General features: G+C 49.0%; 1 protein-coding gene across 2 annotated transcripts in view; it reads left to right on the plus strand.

The window, feature by feature from the left end:
- Positions 1-18,974, plus strand: part of BTBD9 (BTB domain containing 9) — a 462,890-nt gene that overhangs the window by 431,837 nt on the left and 12,079 nt on the right. For both annotated transcript variants that reach the window (XM_004710745.3, XM_045294863.1), the window contains exon 9: positions 394-472. In XM_004710745.3, coding sequence (XP_004710802.1) covers positions 394-472 — 79 coding nt within the window. The remainder of the gene's footprint in view (positions 1-393; positions 473-18,974) is intronic.

Consider the following 18,974-nt stretch of genomic DNA (forward strand, 5'->3'; position numbering starts at 1 on the left):
TGCCATGGCACCATTTTGCAGATGGCACAATGTGTGTAATCAGTTCCAGCCAGCCTTAACCAATCTACTGAGCACACGCCTGTCATGATGAAGTTGGTATATTTCTTTGTCAGTGTTCGAGAGGACTGTGTAAGAACTGGTCATGGGCACTGGCGGGCAGGGGCACCTTGGCTGACAATATTGTAGGCTTCTGAATAGAGACACTGTATTTCCTGCCTCCCTCAGCTACACATCAGGTAGAAGCCCATCTCTCAGGAAGCTGCCCAGCTCCCTCGTACCGCACAGGTCTCTAAGGTCAGGGTACCTCCAGCCTCAATGACCATGTCTCCATGGCTTGTTAGTGGGCCTGACTGAACCGTCTGACCTGACAAATGGTTGTGCTTCCTTTCGCAGGTCCTGGCAGTCCGTGACTTTTGACAGACAGCCTGCCTCCTTTATCCGAATCGTTGGAACACACAACACAGCCAATGAGGTAAGGGTCTGCTCTCGCGAGCAGGGTTGTGATGTCCCATGATGTGTACAGGTAAATGCTACATCTTGAGTTATGTGGAACTGTTTGTTCTGCCTACTAATGGCCTGTTGTTCAGACAGCTTGGTACAGAACAAAGTCCTGCTCCTGCACAGTGGGGATATCGTTACCATCTCTGGAGGTCTCTCCACTAGCCAACCCCTATCTCTGTGCTGCTCCTACCATCCTTTCTGCAGAATCAGCAGCCACAGAGACCGTGAGAGGTCAAGCACCCCACCCCTTGCCTCTGCATGAAGTCCTCAGCCCGCCCAGCCGACAGCTATTCCAGAGGCCCCTTGGTCCCGTGAGCGTGCTGTTTAAAGGATCCCGGCCCCAGCGCAAAATGTTGGTTTTTCTGTCCACTCGCTCCTCTGTCGGGCTATATGTACATGAGCAAGCTGCTTACCTCCAGGCCTGGGTCCTGGGAATAAGTCCAGTGGAAGTGCTGTTTGTAGAAGTCCCTTCACCTTAGGTGGGTGGCATGCGTCCCCCACTCTTGGCAGCACTCACGGCCCACGGTCTTGCTGGCAGTCAGCTGACTTTTCCTGCCCTCACAGCTGCTCTCCCTGGAACAGAAATGGCTCCTGGAGATGCATGGGTTCTGCTGGGTCCAAAGAGGGAGACGATGCCACCGGGAGCTGAGAACCCATGCGGTTGATTGTCCAGACCAGGGCATGTTTGAGTGTGAAGGAGGGTACTCCTAGTAACTCGGAGGAGGTAATGGGAGGAAAGTGTATGCCAGGCCTGTGCCCAGCAAGCCTGCGTGTGTGGCCACCTTCACAACACAGCCCTTCCCTGGGCTCACAGAGGCCTTGCAGGATTCACTCACACCACAGAAGATGAGAATGGTGTCCACGTTAAAAATTCAATTCCTGAGTTAATTATTGACATATTTGTTCTTCATGTAAGTCTCAAGTAAGCACTAGTGGTGAGGGTGGGTGTCTAATTGACTTTAGTTGGTTCATCACTTGCTGAAAGACAGTCCTGCTGGGTTCAGTGTATACCCCTTCTGCATGGTTAGACAGGAAGCATGAGGAAGAATAAGAGGTAAATGTTAGTTGTTGTCAGATGTGGTTTCCGTAGTGCAGAGGTTATCATGTTTGCCTCACCATCTGTCCCAACCCATAGAGACCCATGTGCAACAGAACAAAACTGCCTGGTCTTTAACCGGCCTCACAGTTTCTATGTTTGAGCCCATGGTTGCAACCTTTGTGTCAATCCATCTTGTAGGTGGTCGTCGTTGTCTTTTTTTTTTTGCCGACCCTCTACTTTATCAAGCATAATGCCCTGCTTCAGGGACCAGTCCCTTCTGAAAACATGTCCAAAGTACGTGAGAGAAAGCCTCATCACCCTCTCTCCTAAGGAGCATCTGGCCGTGCTTCTTCCAAGATGGACGTGTGTGTTCTGGTAGTCCACGGTACTCTCAGTTTTCTTTACCAGCCCCCAAATTCAAATGTATCAATTATCTATCCTAGGATCTTTCCTATGAATTATTCAACTTCCACATACACATGAAGTGTGGTTGTGGTCAGGTCCGCAAAGTGACATCTTTACTCGTCAGTTCTTTAAAGAGGTCTTGTGTGTCACATTTGCCAGGTACAATATATAGGTTGATTTCTTGATTGCTGCTTCCATGAACATTGCTTGTAGGTTCAAGTAAAATGAAATCCTTAACAATTTCCATCTTTTCTCCATTCATCCTAATGTTGTCTGTTGGCGCAGTTGTGAGGATCTTTACTTTGATTTGTAATCCATATGCAAGGCTCTCTGTCTTTGATCTTTATCAGTACTTTAAGTCCTCTTTGCTTTGAGCAACAAGGCTATGTCATCTGTATGTCATCACTCATTGTTAATGAGCTTTGCTCCAACCCTGATGCTGTATTCTTCATAGTCCAGCTTCTCAGATCCATATGGATTGCCTAAGTGTAGTAGAAGAACACAACTCTTAAGACTGAACAATGAATGGTATGATGTCTGGATTACGTCCTAATAAAATGATTGAGGGGGGAAAAGAATGCAACCTGACATGCACCATTCCTGATTTTAAACCACGCAGTAACCCCTTCTTGTTCTGCTCCAGTGACTGCCTCTTGGATAAGGTGCAGGTCCCTCAGAGCACAGTCAAGTGCTTTGGAATCCCCAGTCTTCACAGTGTGACCCAGAGTCGCTCTGACTCACGTCATGAGGTAAATGAGAACATCTGCAGTTTCAAGTCAACATGGCATTGCTCCGTCTTCCGTTCCCTGTGCCCAGAAGGGAGCCCTGCACTGGTCTTTATCGCTCCAAAGCCATCATTTTCAACTACACAATGACTTGATTTTCAAATTGGATTTTATAATTGAAGCCCTGTAGGACAATGGAGTTTGTGCTCAGGGGCTTGACACCTCAGTGAAATCCCGCCTCCCACCACTCTGCTCTGAGATGAGTTCTCAGCCACCCACTTCCAACCCTGGTGGCCTCCCCTTTCCTCCTCCCTATCGAGTGAGTGCTATCGTCCTTTACCCGAGTGGGCACCTGGCCCAGTACAGGGAGTCACAAGGTGGAGCCCTAGTGCCTGAGAAAGGGAATGACCCCAGACCTGAGGGAGCTAGCAATTGGTGGAAGAAGGTGAAGCTTGAGCCAGGGGCTCTACATCTTCATTCCTCCCTGGGCGGACCCACCCAGGCGCATGCTCCACGCTCCTCTCCTCAGGGCTCCCATGGAGGTCTTTCTGCTTCTTACCGAAGCACTTTTGTAAGTAAAAGTATTGTGATAATTTATATTCATTTTCTTTCCACTTATTTAAAATAACAGTGATTCACTCCCACAATGTGTTTCTTGCAGAGAAAAGCTTAATAAAGGGAATCCTGAAACTTTTCCTTTTACCTCCTCACTTCAACACACTTGGAGATTGTCAAAGTAAACCAGTTGACATTTGTAAAGCACAAAATCCAAGAAATTGAAACCTGAGGTCATGAAAGCATTTTTTGATCATGTAACATAAGTATATTTGAATCTGCACTTTAACATAAAAATTTGATCCCCAAACTAAAAATCATTTTAAAAATGTTGCCAATAAATCCTACTATTTTTTTACCATCTTCAATTATTTGTAATTATGCTTATGAGGGTAAATAGGGCTCTCGTTGGTAGATGCATGGGCTTATCCCAAAGAGACTGCCTTTAAACACGTCTGTGGCCAGTGGTGGGCCGCCCGGAAGTCTTCTCAGAGACACGTTTGTCTTACTAGTCTTGCTAGAATGCCTTCACAGCAGTGACTGCCAAGGGCATCTGCCAGTGCAGTTTAAGATGGAGAGGTCAGCTCAGAAGGTTATGGTCACTGTTTGAGGGACTTCCTAAGGGATGATCTTAATAGATGTTCTAAGATGATCATAGGAGCTTATTTCAAAGAACTTTTAAGAAGCCACATAAGGGGGGGGGGGGGAGACCAGGAAAATACCCCATTCTGACCATGTACCTGCTCATTCTTGGAGAGTAGCAAGGGCTGCCTTACCAGAAGTCCATTGGGAAACCTTACCCCACCCACCTGTCTCTTGCTTCTTCAGGCTTTGTTTGATTCCCAAACTCAACGTTCAAAAGCGGCCATGTCGACATGGCGTCAGTTGAAGCGTGTGGAAGGAACCCTTAGGGATGAAAACACTGCCTTCAGAAGAGTATGGGCCTGTGTCTGTCAACAAGAGCTTCACACGTGGATATTTTCGTGTTACAAGGGTTTCTGTGATTTTACAGTAATGCTTTTTGGCTTAGCCTCATAAGGAAAACAATTCAAATTTATGTTGTAAGAATATATTGAGCTAAAATAAAAAATGTAAATTCTTAATTGTTTCTGATGTAGCCCATATACAAAAACATCGGAAACTTTTTTTTAAATTCATATGCGGTACTCTGAAATTGTAAATTATGACTCTAGGCTTGCTGTTCACCCCAACCAGTGGGGGAAGGGAGTGGACATGCACTTCTAAAGTGGTTGTAGGTGTAGCACAGTCTCCCATTACAGAGCTCTGGAGTTGGAGTGCAGGATCCCTGTTTCCCTGAGGAAGTTGCCCCCAAATACACAGCCACGTTGGTGGGAGAACAGCTCAGCTTATCTGAATAGATTGACTAATTGGTGACTAAATTCATATGTGGCTGATAAGCAACTTGATCAGCTGCCTTATTGTGTCAAAAGTTATTGATCAAATAAAAGGCCCCAATGTGGTGTTATCAACTGGGAAGCATCTAAAATCACAAAATAAGCAATGAACAACATCATAAGGTACAAGACCCATAAACTATGTCATTTCGAAATCACATGCACAAAGTTGACTTTTACTAGGCAGCCAGAATATAGCAAACCCTCAGAGCAGTCTTTACTGCAGTGTAACGGGTTCCGGCCCCTTCTGTCATGCCAGTACATTCAACTTAGCGTGTCATCTGGATGAAGACGATGGCTTCCGTCTCAGAGGACGGAGGGGCTGTGTGTGAGTCAGCATAGCTGAGTTCAGAGGTTTGAAGGACAGCGGTGTGCATTAGTGGAAGGAGGATGACTCGGGTTTACTGGGCAGGACTCCTGGAGAGAGCCGGGATGGGCAGACAGGAGGCCGCTCACTGCCTCATGTGTAGGTGACACTTGGGGACGGAGACGGCGGTGAGGTCCAGATACCTGCATGGATGAGGACAGCCCTGCTGCCTCATCCCATGAGAACCAGACTGTGGGTGGGTGGCTGGGAGAGAGGGCAGAGAGCACAGGGGCTCCTTAGTCTATGGCTATTGGCTTGCCAAATGCCATTGTTGTTGACAGTGGCCATCGAGTTGACTCCATTTCATGGTGACTGTGTAACAGAAAGGCACATTGTCCACCCTGTGTCACCTTCACAATCACTGGTGTATTTGAATCCGTTGTCGCACCTGTTCAAGCCCCATTTACCCACATTCACTGCCATTGAGCCAATTCTGACTCCTAGTGACCCTACAGGGCAGGGGAGAACTGCCTCTGTGGGTTTTATGGCGATAGATCTTTTCTTCTTTTTTTGTCAATTATTTCCTGTTTTTTTTTTTTTTATATTAAATCATTTTACTGGGGACTCTTAGAGGTATTGTAACAATCCATAAATCAGTTGTATCAAGCGACCTTGTACATATGTTTCCATCAACATTTTCAAAATATTATCTTTCTCCTTGAGGTTATTGATAACAGCTCCTCTTTCCCCACCCTACCACCCCTAGTAATGATATATTACTATTATTATTCATATCTTACACCAACTGCTGTATCCCTTCACATGGCTATAGATCTTTATGGAAGCAGAAAGCCTCAGCTTGCTCCCTTGGAGAAAGCAGTTAGCAGCCCAACTCCTGGCCCACTACATCCGCCTCCAGGGCTCCTTGACACCATATTAGTAGCTTTCATTTTAGATCCCGGGCCTGTTTCTCTTTAGCTATCCAATGTTTGTGCACCCAAAGACCTTTTGCTAATTTCAAGGAGCACGGATGGAATGGTGAACGAGAAGACTGACGGAAATAACAGGGTGGGTGAATAAGCTCTTTGGCCACCGCTCCCGGGAAAGGCTGGTGTGGGCGGCAGCCCTGCCAGGACAGGGAGGGTCAGAGAGCGCAGAGGCAGTGGGAGGAGCTAGTGGTTGGGCTGTGGTAGCGGACTGTGGCCGAGCTGCTGGCCTTTGAGAGTGGCTTTAATTAGTTTCTCCCTCCTGGAGCGAGCGAGTTGACAGCTGTGCTGCCACGGCAGCGAGCTGCTTCCCGACCTGCAGGCAGCCCTGCTGCCGTTTGAGTAGCACATGGGACACGCAGCCCAGGAAAGCAGGGCCTCCCAGCTGCACACTCGGCTTCCTCCCCCAACCCCAGCCCCCCACCCCCGCTGCGGATGTGTCTGTCCGTCTGTGCGTCTCCAGAGTCTGTGCGTCTCCAGAGGCTCCGCGTCTCCTGTGTGCTGCATGCTAATCCCTGCTTCGCAGCCATCACCCAGGAGGCCTCCGCCGTGTGCGGAGGTGCGATTTCTCCATCACCTGTTTCGGCACGCGTCTGATTTCCTGCGGAGGATCGTTCCGTGCCCCTCTTCTGGGAAGGGCAGGCTGCTAGTAGCATCTGGCTCTTGTCTTCCTTTGTGAGCTCCACCACAATGAATTCGTTTAATTTTTTTAGCAGCGTTTGGGACTTCTGTCAATACATTCCCCTAATGATTGTCCCTCAAAGGCGCCCACTTTGTCCAGTGACCCTCCTGCTCCTTGTGGACCTGGGGTCCTCCCCCTCGTTTGTCGTAGCTTCTTAGACTGTGCCTTTCCTAACATCCCCACCCCTACCCCCAGCATGAGTCCTGCCACCTCCACGGCCTTGGCATCATACACCACAGTGCTCTCCACTCTCCTTCACCCTCTGTGTGCCACTCCATGCGCCGTTGTCTTCCCCTCGACCCCTTCTGCCTCACTAGGGGCAGACCTGTCAGTGTGTCTGTCAGCGCAGCCAGCCTCCTCCACTGGTTATCCTTCATCCAACACTCCCACCCCCGGGCCTGTTGCCAGAAAGGCCCATCTTGCCTGCTGCTTCCTCACTCACTCCATGGTGGTCTCCTTACCCACTAAGCAAACTCCAGGTTGCTCAGCCCCCTCTGCTGCTAATCCACTCCTTGGAGCCCCTCTGGAGGCATGCAGTACACCTCTTTCCTGCTTCGCTCCAGCCGGAAGCATGAGGAATAAGTGGTGCCTTGTCAGTAGGCAACACCAGCTTCTCCATTCCCCGGTAGTTCTCCAGAGAGTTTCCACCCCAGTGGCCGGGCTGCAGAGCTGCTCTGATTCTGATGAGGTCCCTCGTCACCTGTCACCCACCCATTTTGGGAGCCCCCTGGCACCTCGTCCCTTTGTGGGGGTGACTGTGAAAGCAGGGGCACACCCCATCCTGCAAGCAGTCAGGTTGGGTCTGGGGATCCGATCTGTGGGCCTGGGGAAGCCATGCAGTGGTGGGAATGGAAGAAAAGTTACGCTGGCTGCTTCTCCAGGCTTTCGAGCGAAAGTTCTGGAGAGATTTTTCAGTAGGCAGGGAGCTCAGCGGTACAAGCAGCCCCAGGGGTTAAAAAGAACTGTAGGAAAAATGAACTCCCTGCGGTCTAGAAAGAACAGGGTTCCTGCTTACAAGAACCTCCATTAAAGCCTGTGCCAAGTCAATAGCACAAACCGAGGGTGGTATTGATGGTTTCTCGGCAGCGCTCAGGGCTGCGTTTTACTTATTGAATTTATGTAGCTGCGGAGAGAGGCTTCGTCTTACTCATCTTTATCCCCTGCACCTAGGGTGGTGTCTGGCCACTCGGAAGCCCCGTGTGCCTGTCAGCCGAATGAATTGGACAGTCTGTCCATCCATCTTGTCTCTCGAGTCAGTCAGGCCGATGGAGCAGTAAAGGGAAGGGCTTTCCTTCTCACCCTCCAGAGACCATGGCATCCATCACCTGTCCTCTCCCCAGGAGTTCCTACACCGGAACCCAGACTTGTCGAAGCTGAAAGGGTGTGTACTAGCTCAGCATCTCTTAGCTTCCCATGCCTGGCTATCCGCTCCCCTGCAGGGCCCGAGTGTGTCCGCAGTGGCACTGTGCTCTCTCCACGGGACGGTAAGGCTCAGTCTTCAGGAAGAACATTGCCAGGCCTTTCTTTTGAGGTGCCTCTGGGCAGTCAGACCACCACCCATTCGGGTACAAGCACTCCTCTTCCTCTAGCCCACGCACTGCCAACACGCCGGTTCCACCTCACAGAGCTGTGGCGGTCAGGAGAGCCTGCCCCACAGGGTAATCTTTACAGACTGTGTCTGTGTTGCTGTGTCAGCGAAAGGGTTCTCACTGCCACCAACCCCGTGGTTAGTGCCACCAGGATTTCTCCTAGCTTAGGGTCCTTAGAATAATACATTAAAGTAACTAATATTGTAATGAATATTTACTAAGACGTGTCTTTAGGTATGGTAGAAATTGAAAATGGAACAAACAGGACTTACTAGATCCCAAGCCCTATTCTAAACTCATAATGTCATCTAATCCTCACAGGGGAAGTAGGCACTATTCTTACCCTGATGGGAAAGAGGAGCAAATTCAGTACCATGTATTTGCAGAGACGTGGAGCAGAGGGCAGGTCTCCCAGCTCTGCGGGAATACGCGTTGTCACAGTCACTTTGGAGGAGCATCTTGGTTATAACTGCCATGGTGAATGCATGCACACTCACCCTACGGCGAAGCATTCCCGCTCCTGAGTGTGCCCCCTAGGGAACTCCCAGACAAAATCGGGGTGCAGAGGAGAGCCTTTGCACAGCGTTGTTTAGAATAGGCCCATCTACAGAAGAATGGAGAATTAAAGCCAGCCAGGCTGCTCTGCCTCGCAGCAACGACCCTCTGGACAGTGAGGCTGAAGCTCTGAGTCCGGCTCTGCCCTGGCCCAGCGGTCTGCATCAGCGGCTGATGAGCAGATGGTTCCTGTGGGCACGCTTCGTGCACCAGCCTGCGAGATGCTAGGAGAGGCGCCGAGGAAGGCATGTCCCTTCAAGGGATTGCAGCCTCCCTGCCTGATAGAAATCAAGCCACGTGAAAAGCGACTTAACTCTATGTGACATTTCAAATCGCCATGCCAGGTCGATGGTGGAGAAGGAAGTGCAGTGGAGCAAGCAGCAGCCGTGGGAGCAGAGGGGACGGCTGTGAGGAGGAGGCAGAGCCTTCCATCTATGAGACGGATTAAGTGATCCCGCTACATGGACTTGGGTGGAGGGGCCGCTAGGCCGCCCTGCCTGGCCATGCTCCCAGTTTGAGAGACTCGCCTCAGGAGGGGCTGCCCAGGGCGGAAAGTCTGGAAGTGGCTGCTCCAGCTGCCCTCCAGGACCACTGGGTGCGGAGCCTGAGTGAGGTAGAATTTATTCACAGGCTTCTGACAGGCCGAGGACGAGTGGCTGTGGCCCCACTGCCATTCTCGTTCCCATAGCAACATGTGGCTCTGGTGGAGGGAAAAACCAAGGAAGCAGTCTGTGAAAAAACAAATGCTCATTCCTATCTTGTGATAATTAGCCCCAGATTTCCTGCCCGGGGCTGCTCACACCCACTCTTGTTCCCTGAGGGCCCCCTGCAGCGTCCCCTGCAGGGTATCATCCCATCCCTAAGCCAGGCCTCCAGCCTGCTGGCACTCAAGGAGGGCCAGAATTCCCCCAGGGGAGTTTGGAGCAAGCAGAGTCGTGGCCCCTCCCTCGGCAAGCTGGTAAAGGAGAAGGGCTACCGCCCTGGCCTCAGAACTCCACTTCCCCCGGGAGAGCAGGCCTGAGCCCACCAGCGTCTCTAGCACCATCCCACCCCAGGGTTCACTGCTGACGGAGGAGGGATGTACACAAACAGCACCTGTCCAGGGCTAGGAGGTGTTGAAAAGCCCCGGTTTCAGACCAAGGGGACCTGTGCAGTGTTCCTGAGGCAAAGGTGACCCTTGTCGGGCCGGCCTGTGTGCTGAGCCAGAGAGAGGGTGAGCACAGGAGCTGCTGGTGTGTGCAGACAGTTCGGCCAGCAGGCAGTTTGCACCTGCGGAGTTTGCGTTCTTGGGTCCTGGCGGGAGCCTTTGGTGGGGTCATCTGTGGGCTAACGTTCCTGAGGCTGCAGTTTCACCTCAAGTCCCTGGTATTCCACCCGGTGTGTGCCTGACACACAGTGACGCCTCCACACATGGCGAGAGGGGAGGCCAGCTGGCGGAGCCGCAGGAAACCGTGGCAAGTTCCCCGTGTGCACAGTTGGGGCAGGTTCCAAGGGCAGTCACACTCGGGACCACTTGCAACTGCCTAGCTTTGGAGGCCCAGGGAGGACCGAAGACTGCACCGTGGCTGCGAGCCCGTGATCCTCACGGTACGACTATTGGCAGTTCCAGCAGAGTCCCGAAGCATCTCTTTGCAAGACAGTCTGGAGCAGAGCGACAAGGAGAAGGTGATCTCAGCTGGAGTGTGGGCTGGAGATTTCCATGTGCAGAGTGTTTGAGAAGAGGCAGACCACGAAGAAAGGGTTGTGTGGGGTCTAGAAGTAAGCACTTGCAACAGCCAGTGCTTAGACAGGGAGTTGGATAGGAACCAGAAGAGAAGGACAAAGGCGAGGACTGAGTGAGAACCAGGAGTGCCAGGCTTGGGCGCCCAGAGACGTCAGCACTGGTGCCAGCCTCACACAGCCATCTGTGGAACCCCCAGCCAATCGCCTAACATCCTGGACTCTCAGGAACCTTGCCTTTAGAAGGAGGAGACTCGGTTCCCAGTAAGAAAGCGGCAAAAACAACAGGCAAATGTTTCTTTTGTAGCCTAATTATAAATGAAAGACCTTTCAATAAGTATCTTTATGCATGAACATTTACTTTGAAAGATTTTAGAAAGATTTTAGTGGAAAAAAACCAGGAAAGTGAGACAACATTGAACACAAATCATTGTTTGAAACAGGCCACCGTCCTTAGACCTGCTTTACTGGAGCAGCAGCAATTCCGCACCAAACAGTCAGCCTGGGGGCACGGGCCCTAAGCAGGTGAGTGCCTGGGAGCCGCTCCGCAGTGAAATGAATGGGCGTGAGCATCATTTCGCATGATGCGCCACTGCTGGGCCATGCAAACTCCCTGCAGCTGGAGTTTGTCCAGACAGAACACCTACATCCTGAGCCTGCAGTGAAGAGATGAGATAGTCTGGGGTGTTCACCAAGCTGGAGATGAAGTAAAGAAATGCACTGGGCAGCTGGGGCCCGCATGGTCCATGGACGCAGAGATGAGCGACAGCCAGGCTCGCCTGTACTGTGCACCACAGGGAGATGGGCAAAAGCCACGTCTAGCAGAGGGAAGAGCCAGTGTGTAGGCTGAGCCTTAACGCTAACGGTGGTCTCATATGACTATGTCGTTTTGTGATTGACTTTTTGCGGCATAATGTCCCCAGGTTCATCCCTGTTAGGAAAGGTTTTGCAGAGTCATTATTATGATATCACATTGCGGAGTCCTCCAGGGTGCACATGTAGCATAGTTATTGATCCACTCATCGGGGGATGGGCACTCGGGATCGTGTCCATCTTTTTGCCCTTGTAAATAGTGTTATCGTGAGCATGAGTGTGCAAATGTCTACTTATGCCACAGCTCTCATTTCTCTAGATCTTCTAGCTACCAATAAGGGGATTTGTGGGTCATATGACACCACTCCTTTGTAAAGTTTTAAGGAACTACCTGACCATTTTCCACAGCGGAGGTACCTTTTACAACCCTGCCACCAGGACAGAAGTTCCGGTCTCCTGCAGCCTCACCAGTACTGGTTGTTCCTGGTTTGTTTTCATTTGTTTGATTATCATGACTATTGCTAGGGTCGGACGGTGCCTCAGTTTTGTTTTGATTTACACCTCTTTAATGGCTAATGATTGCAAGCATCTATTCGTGTATTTCTTGGCTGCTTGAATTTGGCGAAATGTCTGTCCAAGTTCTCTGCTAATTTTTAAAAATTAGTTTGTGTGTCTTCTTGTTGAAATGTTGAAATTTTCTCTACATTTTAGAGACTCGTCCCGTGTCGTTGCAAAACACGCAGACCGTCTGTGCTTTCGCGCCTCGTTCTCTTGAGGAAGAGTGTTGGAAGAATTGTGTAATTTTAGGAGGACCCAGTCACTGATTTTTCTTCTGCTGTTGGTGAATTTTTAGTTTTGTTTGAGAAACTATTTATGTCTTAAATTAGAGCATCCTAAATTCTCCCCCCACCCTGAGAAGGGGTGCTGAGAGATAAATGTTAGGCTGCTAACCACAAGGTCAGTAGTACAAAACCCTGTAGCTACTCCTTGAGGGAACGACGAGGCTGTCTGCTCCCCTCACAGTCTCAGTGGTAGGTTTTGGTTAAATTTGTTTGTTTTTTCTTCTATGATCTTTATATTTTGTAGGTTTTACATTTAGGACTTCAATTTTTTTCTTGAGTTGGTTTTTTTTCTTTTTTAACATTTTATTAGGGGCTCATAAAACTGTTATCCCAATCCATACACACATCAATTGTGTAAAGCGCATTTGTACATCGTTTCTCAAAACATTTTCTCTCCATTTAATTGAGTTGGTTTTTGCATAGGGATCCTGTTTCATTTTTCTGCCAACAGATATCCAGTGTTGCTAGCACTATTTGTCTAAGAGACTGTTACGTCTCCATTTTGAAGATTTCAGCCCTTGACCAAAGACCAACCGCCCCATTCTGGAGTCCGCTTGTCTGTGCCTGCCGTTGTCCCAGTACCAGGCTGCTTGGGCTCCCGTGGCCATCCAGGCGGTCTTGAGTCAGGAAACTTGAGGCCCGCAGCCTTCTTCTTCTTCTGCCTCTGTCCTTTCTATATAGATTGGTGATTATTATTTTTTAATTACTCTCTGGATTGTTGATGGACTCCAGATCAGGATTATATTAAATCTATTGATCACTTTTGGTCATATTGACATTTTACATAAAAAGTACATTCTAACCTTTATGTAGGTCTCTTTCGGTTTCTTGCTGTAGTGTTTTGTGCTTTTCTTGATTAAAAAAAAAGTATTTTGCGCTCCTCACTAGATTTATTCCTAAGTATTTAATTTTGGGGGGTGGCTATTGTAAGTGGTATTGCTTTCCTGATTTCCTTGTCAAAATTCTTTGTGTATGTAGAGGAATCCAAATGATTTTTATATGTTGATCCCATCGCCTGCCACTTCGTGGAATCCTTCTATTAGTTCCGGGAGCACCCTTGTAGGTTCTCTGGAATTTTCTAGGTATCTACTTATACTGTCTGCAAATAGTGATAGTTTTGGTTCTTCCTTCCAAATGTAGATACCTTTTCTTTCCCTTTCTATCTTATTGCTCTGGCTAGGACTTCCGGTCTAGTGTGGAATAGGAATGGGTGGAAAGGATATCCTTGTCTGGTTCCCGTTTTCGAGACGAGCGTTTTGGTCTCTCTCCGTTGAGAAGAGTGTTGGCTGTTAGTTTTGTGTGTGTGCTCGTCTCTTCCTATTTTGTTTAGCACTTCTATCAGAACATGTGTCTGACTAGGGCCACACACTGCTTGGATAGGGACATCTAAGACTACAGGTGCCTCAGTTACCCTTTAGGTGTGGAACTGAGCCCACCCCTGTATCAGAATCACCAACCTTTAAAGATCAAAGGGCAGCTATTCCCTAAGGACAAAGCTCAGAAGGTTAGGACAGAAGGAAGACTAGAAATCAAAAACACTGGGAGGACATCAGAAAAGTGATGAGAAGATTTGCAGTGGATGAGTTGAAACAGAATTGTTGAATGTAAAACTCAACTTTCACCAAATTTACAACAAAGTTGTTGTTGTTTTAATTTGTGTTTGATTTTGTCAACTGCCTTGTCTTCATTGATCCGATGTGATGACGTGGTTCTTTGTTTTTATGTCGTGGGTTGTGGTGTTTTTCTAACACGAGCCTTCGTGCATATGTGGTAGGATTCCCACGAGGGCCATGGTGAATTACTTGATGTGGAGCTGGAGTCCACCGGCTAGGGTTTTGTTCAGAGTTTTCACATCTGTAGTCATGAGAGATGTTGGCGTTTCATATTCCTTTTGAGTGTTGTCTTTGTGCGACTTCATAGAATTCGTTTGGGAGGATGCCATCCTGTGTGTGTTTGGGTCGTTTGGGAGGATGCCACTGTGCGTGTGTTTTGGATCCGGGAGTAGAATCGGTGTGTCAGCCCCTCTCTGAGTGCTTGCTAGAATTCTCCATGAAGTCATCTGGGCCAGGACTTTTGGGTTGGGAGTTTGATAATTTAATTTCTTCTTTTGTATTCTTCTTTAATATATTTCCTTTTAATTTCTCCTTTTGGTCTTTTTAAATGTTCTGCCCTTTTTCTACCTTTTCCAATTTGTCAGTGTGTTCGATGAGAAATTTGTCTGTTTCTTCTTCGGTTTTAGGTGTTTGGAGCATGGTTCTGCATCGTATTCTGTTAGCCTTGGGTTTCAGTTGGTTCTGTTGTCACCTCACACTCTGTACTTATTTGAGTTATTTGCACCCTCTCCCTCTGTTCCTTTGTTAATTTAGCCGGTAGTTTGTTAATGTGATCAATCACTTCAAGGAACTTTTGGGTTGATTGTTTCATTCATTTATGCTCAAATTTTTGTTATTTCCTTCCTTCAGCATGTGGGTTCTGTTTGGATGCGCTCTTGATATTTGTTGAAGTTACCGGGTACATGGTGTTGGCTTTGACTCCTCTCGTGAAGTATGCATTGCTGTACATTGACCATGGAGCGCCGCTTTTGCTGAGTCCCAGAGGGTTTTCTGTGTTGTGTTTTGAGCTTCAATTTTAAAAAAACAAAAAATAAAATATCTCTGCCTTCTCTTGATGGACTTTTAACTTCTCCTGAGATACACATGATATTACTCATCACCAGGACCACCAGTGATTGTGTTGGAGGCAGAATGGGCAATGTGATATGAGGGTACCAAACAGGGTAAGAGAAAAGTAGCAAGTCTTTGGGGTGGTCTAATTTAGAAGCTCGGTGTCTTTCTGTCTAACCGATGGGCATATATCAGAGAGAGGCAGGTATCCGTTTTATTAAGATACGTTGCCTTGTAAATGTAAGTTGAAAGCTTAGATGGAAAATCCTGTTTGTATTGGTTGGCATAAAAGCAGCCTGTGAAAATTACTCAGGAGAAACCAGGAAAGCAAGGGAGAGTCATTGATCAACACTTATTACATTTCCCGGCTTGTACTGCGGTTAGCAGTGGACTCTTAGGTCAACATGGGAAAATTAGAAGGAGCTCTGCTTTCAGAACCTTTTAGCTATGTTGAGCTAACAGTGCTTGGGATTCCCTTTAATGAGAGATGGCGGGCAGTGACCAGCAAGGAATTAGCCTGACCACCTCAAAAGTAAGTGTGCATCCTTCCAGGGATGGGAAGAAAAGCCCCCCCCCAAATATCGCAGCATATTGAGCATCATGGCCCCCAAGAGAACGGTGAAGTGACCATAAAGAACGGCTACAGGAAAGGACACTCAGCCTTTGTCAGATTCCTACACATGACTGCTTTCGAATTAGCCAGCCCTCCCGGCCGGGAAAGATCCAGAAGCCATAGAAGGTGGTTCAGCGAAGGTGCCCCTTTGTGAGCAGGGGCAATCAAACAGGCTAATGGGATGCATGATTGCCGCAAGGGGAAGGGAAAATGATGCGGCGACGGTGGTAATAGGCTTGCGTGTATCAGTCGTGTATCTCTGCCACGCGTGCCTCCGCCCCTTCTGGCCCCCTCCGTTTTGAGAGATATTGCAGCCCTGGGAAGGTGTGGAGGCACGAAATGGAACCGCTTATGCTTCCGCGTGAAGACGGAAGTCAGGCATGGCTGTTTCCCCAAGAGGGAGGCTGTGTTGGTGGGAAGAGGAGGCTCTTGGAGAGGTTTGGGTGTAGAGGGTCTATGGGTCACACCCCTGTTGCCCTAACCACTGGTCAAGCCAAGTGGCTCAGCGAACAGAGGTACTGCAGCCTTCCCCCGCTGGCCTCCCAGTCGACCTCCACCGCCCTCTTTGGCCTTCCTTGTCCAATCCCGTCCAGGCAAAATTGTTTCCCACACACCTCTGACATATTACTGGCCACATGACACTGTAAGTGTTTGAGAAACCGGCACGTCACTCCTGCCTTCAGGCTTCGCTTCCTTTATAACCGTGAGCAGAAGCCATTTCTTTCCCTGTAGAAAATGGGCGGATGCCTCGGCTACCTGTTGTAAGAAGTGAAGGTGTCTGTGCCCATGCACGCACACAACCCCGAGCTGGGCCGTGAGTTCCTGATGATAGGGGCTGTGTGGTAAACACACCAAAGGTTAAGCACACACCACCACTACCACCACCCTCCACCTGTTTCTGCCCAAGCAGTCTTTCAGTCGCCTCCGACCCCTTTCCTCACCAGCCGTCAGCAAGTCTGTTACCATTGTTTGTGTTTTGTTTTTCACCTAGAAAAATGCTTCCTGTGATTTTTTCCCTCCAAAACTGCTGTTCTTAACCTCAATTTCAAGTTTTAAAGGTTTGTTGCCAGCTATTTCTTTCTTTCTTTAATCATTTTATTGGGGACTCTTAGAACTCTTGTTGCAATCTATACATCAGTTGTATCCAGCATATTCGTACATATATTCCATCGTTCTTTTCTAGACATTTACTTTCCATTGAGCCCTTGGGATCAGCTCCCCCCCTTTTTCCCTTCCTTCCCCCCAACCCTCATGGCCCCTTGATAGACTGCAGATTGTTAATTATTTTCAAATCTCACACCGACCACTGTCTCGCTTCCCGTCTGGTTTCTGTTGTTCTTCCTCCTGGATGGGGGTGTGTGGTTATGTGCTATTCCCTGCGATCGGTGCCCCCCTCCCTTCCTACCGCTCCTCCCCCTTCCCCCTACCCTTTGGTATCTCTATTCCCATCCTGTTCCTGGGTTCCATGTGTTGTGAGTTTTATCTCTTGCCTATACCTGTGTACATGCTCCCATCTAGTCTAGATTGGGAGGCGGCACTGAGGTCGTGATAGGGAGGGGGGGGGGGTTGGTGGTGAGGAGGCCTCAAGGGATCAGAGGTATATTGCATGACCCATTGGTGCTCTACTGCACCCTGATTGACTCAACCCCTCCCTGTGACCCCTCTGTGAGGGGATGTTCCATTGTCCACAGATGGGCTTTGGGTCTCCGCTCCAACCCCCCTCCATTCTCACCAATGCATTTCTGTTTGTTAGTTTACTGTTTGTTGTGAATCTTCTGATGCCCATTGCCCTGTCTCGATGGCACCTCACGATTGCACCGGCTGGTGTGCTTTTCCATGTGGGCTTGTTGCTTCACTGTTGGATGGCCGCTTGTTTAACTTCAAGCCTTTAAGACCCCAGACGCTCTGTCTTTAATAGCCAGGCACCCTCCTCTGTCTTCACCACATCTGCTTATGCACCATTTTGTCTTCAGAGAATGCGGGGGTGGGGTGGGGGGAGCATCACAGAATGCCAATTTGTGAGAACTAAGTGTTCTTGTATTGAGGGAAGGTATGAGCCGAGGCCCAAGGCCCCATCTGCAGCTTCAGTGTGTTGCCTTATGAATACATGTACATAGGCCCATACCACTATTGTTATGGATTAATGTATTTACATAAGTGCACACCTCTGTTAATCTCCCTATCTGTGCCTTTGCCTCCTGGAGCTTGCCTGTTTCCTTTTGCCTCCTCCTGCCCCGTATCACTTATCCCCTTCTTCCACCTCTTGGTGCTTCCTCTCCACTAGCTTGGAGCTGCTCTGATCCTCACAGGATCTCTACCCTCTCCTAGGTGCTGGTTCCGCTGCCCTACTTGTTCCCTGCCCTTGATGCTGTCCACGCACCACACCCTTCTCCCCACCTCCTTCTTCCCCCTCTACCTTCGGGGCCATTGGCCCCATTGCCTTCTCCCCGGGCTTCCCTCCCATGTCCAACCCATATAATTAGGCAAACCATCCATGTCCTAGTCCGAACAATAGAAAACCTACAGTTGAAGAAAGAAAAGGGAAGAGAAAAAGACAAGAGAAAAAAGTGAAAGGGAAAAAACCCCTACGTAGGTCCAGGTTTTTTCTGCTGGCCCCCTTGAGTCCCTCCCCCTGGTCCTAAGGGAGATCCAGGAGCTTCCCCTCCTCAAACAGGGGCTCTGTGGCTCGGCTTTACTCCTGTTGCTGATCTTTAATGCTCCGTTCTCACAGTCTCCCCCCAAGTGTCCCCAATTATTATCCCCTGTCTCCATATGTTCCAGTTAGGGGGCAACATATCTTGAGCTGTTGGTAGTCCCACAGTCCTCTCTGTGCCCAGCAGCTCCGTGCAGGGACCTCATCCTGTGGGCGTGGCATGCCCATATGGAGTCGAGGCCGATGCCCCTCTCTCTTTGTCCTTCCTGGTTTGCTTCCGTCTGGGTATGGTAGGTCAGTTTCTTTCCCCCAACTGAAGGTCTAGTGTCGTTCTCTGCGGCACATATTTCCAGGGTGGGGGTCAGGCTGGTTCTGGTTGGGGCCAGCCCTGTAGTCCAGTCTTTTCATGCGGTCCTCCACGTGTTACGTTGCCCTCCAGGTTTGGCACGCCATGGTGGGGTCTGTATGCACGTTCTACTTCTTTGGATAAACAACCAATACCCTCCTTCCCCCTGGGTGGGTTAGTGCCCTGTTCCCCCTAGGTCATCATCTCAATTTCTGCACTTGTGTTATTTTAATTTCTCACCACAAGCTTGTGTTTCTTTTGTAGTGTTTTTTTGCTTTGTTTTGTTTCGATTTAAGAAAAATATCATTTTTAAGAGTTCCCTCTGTCTGGGCTCCCATGCACCTCCCCTCCCCCACCCAGCCCTGTTCTGGGCCCGCCATCTCTGTCTCCCTTTCAAGGTTCTACCGTTTCCCCGAAAATAAGACAGTGTCTTATATTAATCTTTGCTTCCAAAGATACGCTAGGTCTTATTTTCAGGGGCTGTCTTATTTTTCCATGAAGAAGAATACGGTACACATTTATTGTTGAACAACAAAAAAAGAAAATGTATTACCTGTATATGGTAG

The sequence above is a fragment of the Echinops telfairi genome, unplaced genomic scaffold (genome assembly GCF_000313985.2).
Source record: "Echinops telfairi isolate 266 unplaced genomic scaffold, ASM31398v2 ScPeMD7_3533;HRSCAF=4204_1, whole genome shotgun sequence".
Lineage (NCBI taxonomy): Eukaryota > Metazoa > Chordata > Mammalia > Afrosoricida > Tenrecidae > Echinops > Echinops telfairi.